General features: G+C 47.1%; 2 protein-coding genes across 3 annotated transcripts; one reads left to right on the top strand and one right to left on the bottom strand.

Annotated features, from left to right (window-relative positions):
- Positions 1-1067: 1067 nt before the first annotated feature.
- Positions 1068-3799, bottom strand: LOC144491054 (uncharacterized). Its single transcript, XM_078208731.1, has 2 exons — positions 3681-3799; positions 1068-2362 (listed from the first exon to the last, which is right to left on the bottom strand). The coding sequence occupies exon 2, from the start codon at positions 2008-2010 to the stop codon at positions 1336-1338; it is 675 nt and encodes a 224-aa protein (XP_078064857.1). The 5' UTR covers positions 2011-2362; positions 3681-3799; the 3' UTR covers positions 1068-1335.
- A 273-nt stretch (positions 3800-4072) lies between these two features.
- Positions 4073-11193, top strand: LOC144491053 (uncharacterized). 2 transcript variants are annotated; one of them, XM_078208729.1, is made up of 3 exons: positions 4073-4127; positions 4961-6560; positions 9588-11193. In XM_078208729.1, the coding sequence occupies exon 2, from the start codon at positions 5301-5303 to the stop codon at positions 6309-6311; it is 1011 nt and encodes a 336-aa protein (XP_078064855.1). In that variant the 5' UTR covers positions 4073-4127; positions 4961-5300; the 3' UTR covers positions 6312-6560; positions 9588-11193. The 2 variants fall into 2 exon arrangements, with proteins under 2 accessions (XP_078064855.1, XP_078064856.1); XM_078208730.1 differs by having other exon boundaries at positions 4078-4127; positions 4961-6472; positions 9588-11185.
- Positions 11194-11297: the final 104 nt, after the last annotated feature.

Raw genomic sequence — 11297 nt, 5'->3', positions numbered from 1 at the left:
ATTAAAATACCCATGCATATTAACAGGAGAAGACCATTTATCCTCTCAAGTCTGTTACACAGAAAGTCATTCAGCCCCTCGGGCCAGTTTCACAGGAGGCCATTCAGCCCCTCGGGCCAGTTTCACAGGAGGCCATTCAGCCCCTTGGGCCAGTTACACAGGTGGCACAGTGGCACAGTGGTTAGCACTGCTGCCTCACAGCGCAAGGGACCCGGGTCCGATTCCTGGCTTGTGTCACTATCTGTGCGGAGTTTGCACATTCTCCCTATGTCTGCACGTTCTCCCCGAGTCTGCATGGGTTTCTTCCGGGTGCTCTGGCTTCCTCCCACAGTCTGAAAGACGTGCTGGTTAGGTGCATCAACCCGAACAGGCACTGTAGTGTGGTGACTAGGGGAATTTCACAGTGACTTCATTGCAGTGTTAATGTAAGCCTTCCTTGTGACTAATAAATTTTACTTTACATAGGAACAGGAGGCCATTCAGCCCCTTGGGCCAGTTACACAGGAACAGGAGGCCATTCAGCCCCTCGGGCCAGTTACACAGGAACAGGAGGGGGGCAAGCAGCTTCCTGGACCTCCTCTGTCACTCAGTCTGCTCAGGGCTGATCTATGCCTTGACGCTGTGCTCCTGCCTTTGCTGCACTCGGAGCTGGGTCAACAGGGGATGGAAACCAGCGAGGTGAGAGGGAGGAGAGAATGGCAACAACAGTACGTGAACCTGCAGGAGGCATGACCAACCCAAAAGGAAGCCAGCATCCCAAAATGCAGCAATAATTCAAGCAGCTGATAGCTACCCAGGCATTCTGTTGGGATGATGCTTTAGAAACATATCTGGGTAGACTAGTTCTCAGCTGTACAATGAAACAAGACATCCAACAGGCGCTGCTGCTTCTAATAATGGACACTGGGTGTAATCCTGTTCTCCAACTGGTGTTGGGTTATTCGGTATAGTTAATCTGACCCTTAATTGGTGAGGAAGAAAAGGGGTGGTTGGAGAATTTGTGGAGTACAAATACTGACACAGACCAATTAAGTCAACTGGCCAGGCCCTGTGCTGTAGACGCAATAGAACTAAAACAAATGTATTTATTTTAGATCTACCAGTGGTGATTGGAAAAACACAATCTACTACCCATGATAAAATAAATGTACTTCATCTTTTGAAGATCATTTCAGTGGAAATGTACACTCACAGCGTCAAAGAGCATCAGCTCACTGGAAACAAAGGCTAGAAAAAGATACCCTCCAAACCTCCCACCTGGCCAGGTGTCAGCATGAATATGGTTCAGTCCTGGATGTGACTAGCAGCAACAATAACAGAATCCAAACCCTATAATCACTTGTGAACTCGCTGGTGTGTCTGCAGGCTGGATAACTGAGTGAATCTTTTCTCACAGATAGAGCAGGTGAATGGCCTCTCCCCAGTGTGAACTCGTTGGTGAATTTGCAGGTGCGCTACCCGGGTGAATCTCTTCTCACACACAGAGCAGGTGAACGGCCTCTCGCCCGTGTGAACCCGCTGGTGGGTTAGCAGATTAGATGATTTTCTAAACCTCTTTGAGCATTGCGAGCAGCTGAACGGTCTCTCCTCAGTGTGAATGCGCTGGTGGACCATCAGTTCCTGGGAACTTTTGAAGCCACTGCCACAGTCAGAGCATTTGAAAGGTCTCTCATTGGTGTGACTGCCATGGTGTCTGAGCAGGCTGGAGGACTGAGTGAATCCCTTCCCACACACAGAGCAAGTGAACGGCCTCTCCCCAGTGTGAATTCGCTGGTGCTTCCGTAGGGTGGATGAATCAGTGAATCTATTCCCACACTGGGAGCAGGTGAATGGCCTCTCCCCGGTGTGAACTCGCTGGTGTAACAGCAGGTGGGATGACTGGGTGAATTGTTTCCTGCACTGAGAGCAGGTGAACGGCCGCTCCCCGGTATGAACGCGTCGATGGGTTTCCAGCTCAGACGGGGAACGAAAGCCCTTCCCACAGTCCCCACATTTCCATGGTTTCTCCATGGCATGGGTGTCCCTGTGACTCCTGAGATTCGATGAACAGTTTAAATCTCACCACTCAGAGAACACATATGCAGTCTCTCTCTGCTCTGTGTGGTGCGATGTCAGGCTGCATAACTCATTAAAGTCTTTACACAGCGGCTACATTGGATCACTCACTCTAATGTCTGTGTGAATCGGTGCTTTCCAGTCACACTGATGTCTGAAATACTTGACCACAGACAGAACAGACAAATATTTCTCCTTGGACATGTAAAGACTGATGATATTCTGGTCCTGATTAATCGAGTGACTCTGTCTGATTGACGTGACATTTGGTTTGTTTCCTGTCTGCAAATCCTCACATTCTAACACCCTGCAAAAGGAGTTTACAACAGTCATCAATGCCAATGCACGACAGAAATCCAGAACAGATCATTCTAGTTTCTATAAAACATGCTTCCCTCTCTTGTTCCACCAATTTATTGTAATGTTTCTGAATAGTTTCCTCTATTGATGGGTCTAACTAGCAATCAGTAGTTGTTTATTTCATTCTATCATTGGATGTGAGCTCCCCTGACAAGGCCAGCAATCCCCAATAGCCCTGGTCTCCCAGTGAAACGCCGCGTTAGTCTCGTTTTAACTGAAAAGCCTTGAAGAGATTTGATAAAGGGGGCTTCAAATAATCAGAGAATCACAGAATCTCTACAGTACAGAAGGAGGCCATTTAGCCCATTGTGTCTGCACCGACTCTCCGAAAGAACATCTTACCCAGACCCTATCCCCGTAACCCCATATATTTACCCCACTAACTTACACACCTGGGGACACCAAGGGGCAATTTAGCAAGGTCAATCCACCTAATCTGTATATCATTTATTGCCATCCCTAGTTGCACTAGAGAAGGTCTTTCTATAGAGAATTGGATAAATAATTTACGAATATGGGGAAAGAATGGGGGGGGGGGGGGAAGACTTGGACTAACTGGTTTGCACTTTGACCTGATGGGCTAAATGGCCTCTTTCCATGCTGCACTGTTGCATGATTCAGTGTTGAAAGCCTGGAAAGTGGGCACATGTAAGACAGAGAAGGGAAATTTCTTCTCTCAGAGGGTAGTGAATCTGTGGAATTCTTTACTGTGGGTCGTTCATTATTTTCAAGGCTGAGATAGACAGATTTAATCAGTGAGGGAATTGAGGGTTATGGAGGTAAGGCAAGAAAGTGGAGTTCAGACAAAAACAGAAAAATGCTGGAAAATCTCAACAGCTCTGACAGCGTCAGTGGGGAGAGAGTAGAGCCAATGTTTGGAGTCTAGATGATCCTTCGTCAGAGCCGCTGCTCAAAGTGGAGTTGAGGATTGCCATGTCAGATAAGACATAATCTCGTTGAATAGTGGAGCAGTCTCGATGGGCCAAATGGCCTAATTCTTGCAACATCTTATGGACAACAAGCATAGCCACCCCCAACCCTCACCATCCATCCTCCCCAATCCCCATCACCCCATTCTTCCTCACCCCCCCATATCCCCCTCTATATCCCCCAGCCCCGGCGCGGTTCCAGTGGGTGAGGTGTGAACAATAGGGCCGGTGCTTTCACATTGCTGAGGGTCACTGATGCTGTTTCAATGCAGCCGGCCTCAGCTCCAGCACCATGAGCACAGGGCCAGCTGCCGCCACGCCGCGCCACTCACTGACCTGTCCGGAGCAGGAGCAGTGCGGCGGGGGTTCCCGGGCGGAGGCAGGCTCTGGCCGGGGCCGTTAGCGGGGACACGGGGATCATCAGTGAGTGCGGAGCCGCTCTGCTCCAGCGGGCTGGCCAGAGGGGGCGGGGCGGGGCGGGGCGCGCCTGCGCATTGATTGTCCAAGCTGAGGTGACGTCACAAAGCGCGTTCCCTGGACTGCGCATGTGCAAGTTGGAGGGGGCGGAGCACATTCACCGCGCTCTGATTGGTTGGAGAACGACTCCTTCCGGACCCTTACCAGGCGGCCCCCTTATTGACCAATGGGGATATAGGGAGGACCGGAAACACTCTGGTCCTCCAACCAATCCCAGCGCGACCTTTGTGCCAATGGTCATGAGCTTGTGCCCTCTGAGAGTGAGTTAGTCCCAGACTGACTGAACCTTCCCTCTATTCCACAACTGTGAGTAATACACTCTCCCCTCTTCCTCTTTCATTCTGGGTTTAATTATTGACTTGCAGCATGTGACTCCAGGCAGGGTGCAGACTCCACTCTCTACTCTTCACGCATGGACATCCTTTCCTTCCTCAGCTTGACACATCTATTTGTCTGGCTAAAAGGGTGGCCTCTTTACCAATGTTTACAGTTCAAGGAGTGGTTTCCCCTGGAGATGGCCAACATTTAAGGAGACAGTATAGTGATTAAGGACTTGGATATGTCTTATGTTGTTTTTTGGTGCAAAATAGATTATTTACATTCTTTTCGCATTCATTTATTACTATTTCTATTCTTGTACAACAATACTATAACACAGGAGTCCTTCGATAACTCAAGTCCACTTGCTGTAGAGAAATTTACTCAGACCCACCACAGAGCTCTGCAAATTTATTTCCTTCAAACGTCCATTCAAAATCATTCATCATCTCTGCTTCCTCCATCCTGATAGGCAGTGAGTTCCAGCTCCCTAAATAAAATGTATCTTCACGTTCCAGGTGTATCTCAAATCAAGTAATATGGTAATGAATATTATGTACATGAATATTTTACGGTCTGTAGACCTGGACAGTAAGTGTTGAGCATGGATCTGCCGATCACCTTGAATTGGCACTTTCAGAAGAATTGCGAGGGCATATATTAGGTAAAACATAGTGGGGATGGAGGGAGTATGTATAGAATGGAGATTTACAATTTTTGGGGAACGGGGGAGGAAAGAATTTTCCATAGAAACTGAAATTGTCTGTTCTGAATTTCTATCCTGTACTGACAGTGAGAACTTTTGTAAACTCCTTTTCCAGGTTATTCAAAGCACAGAATTTGCAGACAGAAATCTCAAACAAAATATCACAACAAGGTCAGACAGTCACTCAATTCATCGGCACCCGAATATCACCGGCTCTGAATTTAGAAGGAGAAAAGCTTGTCAGTTCTGTCTCCTTTGTAAGGTTTTAAACATCATTGTGACTGGAAAATAACCAAGATACACACCCCACCAAGTGAGAGTGCTCCAGTCTACTGACTGTGGAAAGGGCTTTAACGATTGCAGCAGACACCACAGGGAGAGACCGTGCACGTGTTCTGTGCAGACGAGGCTCCAACTGATCCTCAAAACTGGAAAGTGCGAAAGACACTTGCACCATGGAGAATCCGTGGAAATGTGGGAACTGTGGGAAAGGATTCCGTTCCCCGTCTGAGCTGGAATCTCATCAGCGCATTCACACTGGGGAGAGACCGTTCACCTGCTCTGAATGTGGGAAAGGATTCGCTCAGTCATCACACTTGCTGAGACACCAGCTACTTCATACTGAAAAGAGGCCGTTCAACTGCTCTGAGTGTGGGAAGGGATTCAGTGATTCATCCCACTTGCTGAGACACCAGCGAGTTCACACTGGGGAGAGACCGTTCACCTGCTCTGACTGTGGGATGGATTTCAGTCAATCATCCACCCTGCAGAAACACCAGCGAGTTCACACCGGGGAGAGGCCATTCACCTGCTCTGACTGTGGGAAGGCATTCACACAGTCATCACACCTGCTGACACACCAGCGTGTTCACACCGGGGAGAGGCGGTTTACCTGTTATGACTGTGGGAAGGCATTCACTCAGTCAACACACTTACTGACACACCAGCGAGTTCACACTGGGGAGAGACCATTCAGCTGCTCCGAGTGTGGGAAGGGATTTGGTGATTCATCCACCTTGCTGATACACCAGCGAGTTCACACCGGGGAGAGGCCGTTTATCTGTTCTGACTGTGGGAAGGGATTCACTCAGTCATCACATCTGCTAACTCACCAGCGTGTTCACACCAGGGAGAGGCCGTTCACCTGCTCTGTGTGTGGGAAGAGATTCACACAGTCATCCTCCATGCATACACACCAGCGAGTGCACACTGGAGAGAGGCCATTCACCTGCTCCAAGTGTGGGAAGGGATTTACTCGGTCATCACACCTGCTAAAACACCAGCGAATTCACACTGGAGAGAGGCCATTCTCCTGCTCCCAGTGTGGAAAGGGATTCACTCAGTCATCTCACCTGCTGAGACATCAGCGAGTTCACACTGGGGAGAAGCCATTCACCTGCGCCAAGTGTGGGAAGGGATTCACTCAGTTATCCAACCTACTGACACACCAACGAGTTCACAAGTGATTATAGGGTTGGATTCTGCTGCTATCGTTGCTTGTAATCACATCTAGGACTGAACTATACTCATTCTGACAGTTGATGAAGTGGGGGTGTGGAGGGTTTCTTTCTGCTGACCTGGCTGGTCTCTCAACTTTGCTTCCATTGGGCTGATGGACTTTGACGCTGTGAGTACACATTTCCACTGAAATGATCCACAAAAGATGATGAAGGACATTTATCCAGGACAGCAAAGGGTTTCTCTGACCAGCACAGGTAGATCTAAAATAAATACATTTGCCTCTGTCCACTGAGTATACAACACAAGGTCAGGCCTGTCAACTCAATTGGTGTCAGTCCACATAAGCCTCCAGCCACCCCTCAACATCCTCCCCCATCAGCATGTCCTTCTATTCCCCCCATGTATCTACCTAACTTGCCCTGAATGAAATACATTCATGCACTTCACTTCAACCACTCACTGTCATGGTGAGTTCCACTTTCTCACCACTTGCTGGGTAAAGAATTTATAATGAAATCCTTATCGGGTTATTAATCTTAAAAACTCTCATCAGGTCATCATTTAGTCTTCTCTTTTTCCAAGAGAAAAGTGTTCAGCCTTCCCCAGTGATTAAATACTCTGTTCTGGAATTATCTTTGTGAATCTCTCTCATATCATCTCCAGTGCCTCTATGTCCTTTTTACTTCATGGAGACCGCAAATAGAAACATAGAAAATAGGAGCAGGAGGAGGCCATTCGGCCTTTCAAGCCTCCTCTGCCCTTCATTATGACCATCCAACTCAATAGCCTATTCCCACCTTTCCCCCATATCCTTTGATCCCCTTCACCCCAAGTGCTATATCTAACTGTTTCTTGAAAACATACGTTTTAGCCTCAACTGCTTTCTGTGGTAACGAATTCCACAGGCTCACCATTCTCTGGGTGAAGAGATTCTCCTCATCACAGTCCTAAAATGTTTACCCTGCATCCTTAGACTGTGACCTCTAGTTCTGGGCACAACCCCCCCCCACCCCACCCCCCCCACACCCACCCCACCCCCCCCACACCCACCCCACCCCCCCCCCCACCCCACCCCCCCCACACCCACCCCACCCCCCCCCCCCACCCCCACCCACCCCCCCCCACCCCCACCCACCCCCCCCCACCCCCCACCCACCACACCCCTCACCCCACCCCACACTACCATCGGGAACATTCCTCCTGCACCTACCCTGCCTGGTCCTGTTAGAATGTTATTGGTTTCAATGAGATCCCCCCTCATTCATTTAAACTCCAGCGAATACAATCCTAACTGACTCAATCTCTCCTCATATGTCCTGCCATCCCAGGAATTAGTCTGGTGAACTTTCTCTGCACTCCCTCTCGAGCAAGAACATCCTTCCTCAGATAAGGAGACCAAAACTGCACACAATATTCCAGATGTGATCTCACCAAAGCCCTTTATAATTGCAACAAGACATCCCTGCTCCTGCACTCAAATCCTCTATTTGCCTTTTTCACCGCCTGCTGCATCTGCATACTTACTTTCAGTGACAGGTGTACAAGGACACCCAGGTCTCATTGCACATTCCCCTCTCCAAATCTATAGCCATTTGGATAATAATCTGCCTTCCTATTATTGCTACCAAAGTGGATAACCACACATTTATCAACATTATAATGCCATGCATTTGTCCACTTATTTAACTTGTCCAAATCACATTGAATGATCCCTGCAGCTCACTCTCCCACCCAGCTTTGTGTCATTTGCAAATGTGGAGATATTACATTTAGTTCCCTCATCTAAATCAATATATATAATGAATAGCTGGGGTCCCAGCACTGATCCCCGTGATATTTATTCCTACTCTTTGTTTCCCGTCTGCCAACCAGTTTTCTATCCATCTCAATCGACTACCAGCAATCCCATGCACTTTAATTTTACAGGCTAATTTCTTAGCTGGGACCTTGTTGAAAGCCTTCTGAAAGTCCAAGAGTTGTCAGTATTCCTGGTATAACCTAACCATGGTTCTACACAGACTGAACAAAACCTCTCTGCTTTTCAATTCTATCCCTCTAGAAAGGAACCCAGGGAGGAGTGGCTGAGACATAAAGGTCTGAAACTTTTTTGGAACAAAGAATTAGGTAATTTTAGCACCTTTTTATCATTTGTGATAGAGGTTTCAGTGAAGCCCCTCTCCCCTGCCTCCTACACACAACTGGAATTATCTCCTCTTCCCAACCCCCCTCCCCAGTTAACAGCCCCTTCCCCAAAACTCCCACTCATTCAGCAGCTAGTCTTAATCCCCTCCTCTACTCACTAACCCCTTTCCAACCCCCTCCCTCACTCCACAACCCATCTTCCCAAAACCCCAACTTACTCATCAACCCCTATTCCCCAGCGCTCCCGCCCGCCGCCCACTCACTCACAATAGCCCATCTTCCCAAACCACCTCAACTCATTCAGCAGTGCATCTTCCAACCTCCCCTTTGCTCCACTCAGGGCCCCTCTTTACAAACCCCACCCCAGATCTACTGAACCCCATGGAAACTTGGGCTCCGCTCTCTCCACCCCTGATTCCACTAAGTATAAAGCAGCTGGACTTTCTACCCCTTTTCCTCTCTTGGTGGGATGTGCGGCGGCTCCCAAGAGGCTGCTCCCAGCCTTGTGACAGAGATTTTCTGGACTTTGAGACTCTCTTCCCAGCTTTGGTGTTTGATGGAAGGTAGGAGTCAGAAAATACAAGTTGGAATTCCACCAAATGGTGGAATTTTCACATCCCCAGTACAGCACAAAGCGGCAAAGTCAGTGCAGAGCGAGGGGCTGGAAAATTCTAACAGTTTTTATAGTGAAATGTAAAGACTTCTAGCCCACTTGGTGGGGTATGCACGTAAATAGGTGATGTTTAAGTCCTATGCCTGGGATTTTTATCTTGAAAATGTAAACATTATATATTGTAAATATTAACCCGCACACATTATTAAAACAGAAAAAAAATCACAACCCATCAAATCACCCAAGAGTATCTCTTGTCTGTTGTGAGGAAAGTTATTTTTAATTACGAGAATATCTTCATCTCTATATTCACTAGTGTTTCAGGACAGTTTCTAGTCAAATTGCTCAAAAATGTTTCTCAATGTTTGGCTGCTCAAAATATTTGACAATCAACTTCAGGTCAGCAAAATCATGGAAATATTTGTATCTGTCCTTCCCACAAGCGTAACTGTGGGTGCTGCTCTAAATACTGGTAGTAACCATTTAATGACTACTGCAGATTTAACTAATGGTTTTGTTCACCTAGTAACTGGTATCTTTGGACCAACGCTGAACATCACTGAAAGTAGCATCTGATACACCAAGAATTGTAAAAGTGTCGAGAGGTGAATGCAGTCGAATTCTGACCTGGCCCCGGATGGCGACTTTCCAGTTACCCCGTTATAAGAGAATATGAACCCATACCAATCGCTGAGAATGGGCTGTCTTTCCTTCACTCAACAGCTAACTGAGCTCACCAGGTTCCCACAGCGCACTCAAGAATATCAGCTGTCAGCAGATAAATGAATCTGTAATTTATTAAACACCTTTGGTTATTGAGTACACAAATTTCAAGGTGTAAAATTTGAAACTCTCAAAGTACTCCGCTTGCAGGAGTGTAAGGTGATAAACTAGACTGGTTGCACTAGTCTCAGCAGAAGTGTTTTGTTTAGGCACCAAGACTGAACTACATAACTGAGGGCCAGATGAGCAGTATGATTCCTTTAACACAGCCATCTCTCTGCTTCCCTGCCACTTTAAGTATCTATAAAAGATCAAGCCCTCTGGCTTTAAGACCTGGCTGTAAATATAGGGATAATGAACAAATACAGGTTTGGATGGGTGGACAAGGAACGGAAGAATAGTAGTACACCATTCAGTCCCTCTAGCTGACTCTGCCATTCAATGCAATCATTGTTGATCTCCGGGGCTTGAACTCCACTTTCCCAACCATTCCCCATAGCTCTCGATTCCTGAGAGTCTGAAGATCTGACTATCTTAGCCTTAAATATTGCAACGATGGAACATCTGCAACCATCTGGGGTAGAGAATTCCAGAAATTCCCAACCCTTTGAATGAATCCTCAAAGATTGACCCCTTTCCCTGAAGTTGTGCACCTATGTTCCAGATTCCCCAACCAGGGGAAAGAACCTCTGAGTCTACCCTGTTAAGCCCCTTCAGAATCTTGTATGTTTCAATGAGAACTCCAGAGAATAGGCCCAATTTACTCAGCCACTCATCACAGAACAATCCAGGAATCAATCTAGTTAACTTTTGGTGTATTGCTTCTGATGCAAGTATATCTACTGGGAGTAGATGGTTTGAGTTATAAGGAGAGGCTGGATAGACTGGGACTTTTTTTCCTGGAGCGTAGAAGGCTTATGGGTGATCTGTGGTCTATAAAATAATGAGGTACATAGATGAGGTAGATAGTTAGCATCTTTTCCCAAAGGTAGGGGAATCTAAAACTGGAGGGCATTGGCTTAAGGATACAAAAGGCAATTTCTTTTCCACAAAGGGTGGTGAGTGTCTGGAACGAGCTGCCAGAGGTAGTAGAAGAGGCGGGTACAATTTTGTCTTTTAAAAAGCATTTAGACAGTTACATGGGTAAGACTGTAGAGAGAGATATGGGCCAAACACGAGCAATTGGGACTAGCTTAACGACAAAAACTGGGAGGAATGGACAAGTTGAGCCGAAGGGCCTGTTTCCATGCTGTAAACCTCTATGACTCTATGTTTTCCTTGATATGGAGACTGAGACTGTACTCAGTACCCCTGTACTGGTCTTAAAATCCTGCACAACTGTAGCAAGACTTCTGTATTCTCGTACCCCAATCCCTTTTCAATAAAGGCCAATATGCTGTTTGCCTTCCACATTGCTTGCTGTATCTACGTGCTGACTGTATTGAGTACACCAAGTTCCACTGCACATCAATATTTACAAACTGCCTTTAGAAAAATCTTGTTTTTTTTAATG

This window comes from Mustelus asterias, unplaced genomic scaffold (genome assembly GCF_964213995.1).
Source record: "Mustelus asterias unplaced genomic scaffold, sMusAst1.hap1.1 HAP1_SCAFFOLD_4323, whole genome shotgun sequence".
NCBI classification, from domain to species: domain Eukaryota; kingdom Metazoa; phylum Chordata; class Chondrichthyes; order Carcharhiniformes; family Triakidae; genus Mustelus; species Mustelus asterias.
This window is presented reverse-complemented; position numbering and strand designations above follow the sequence as displayed.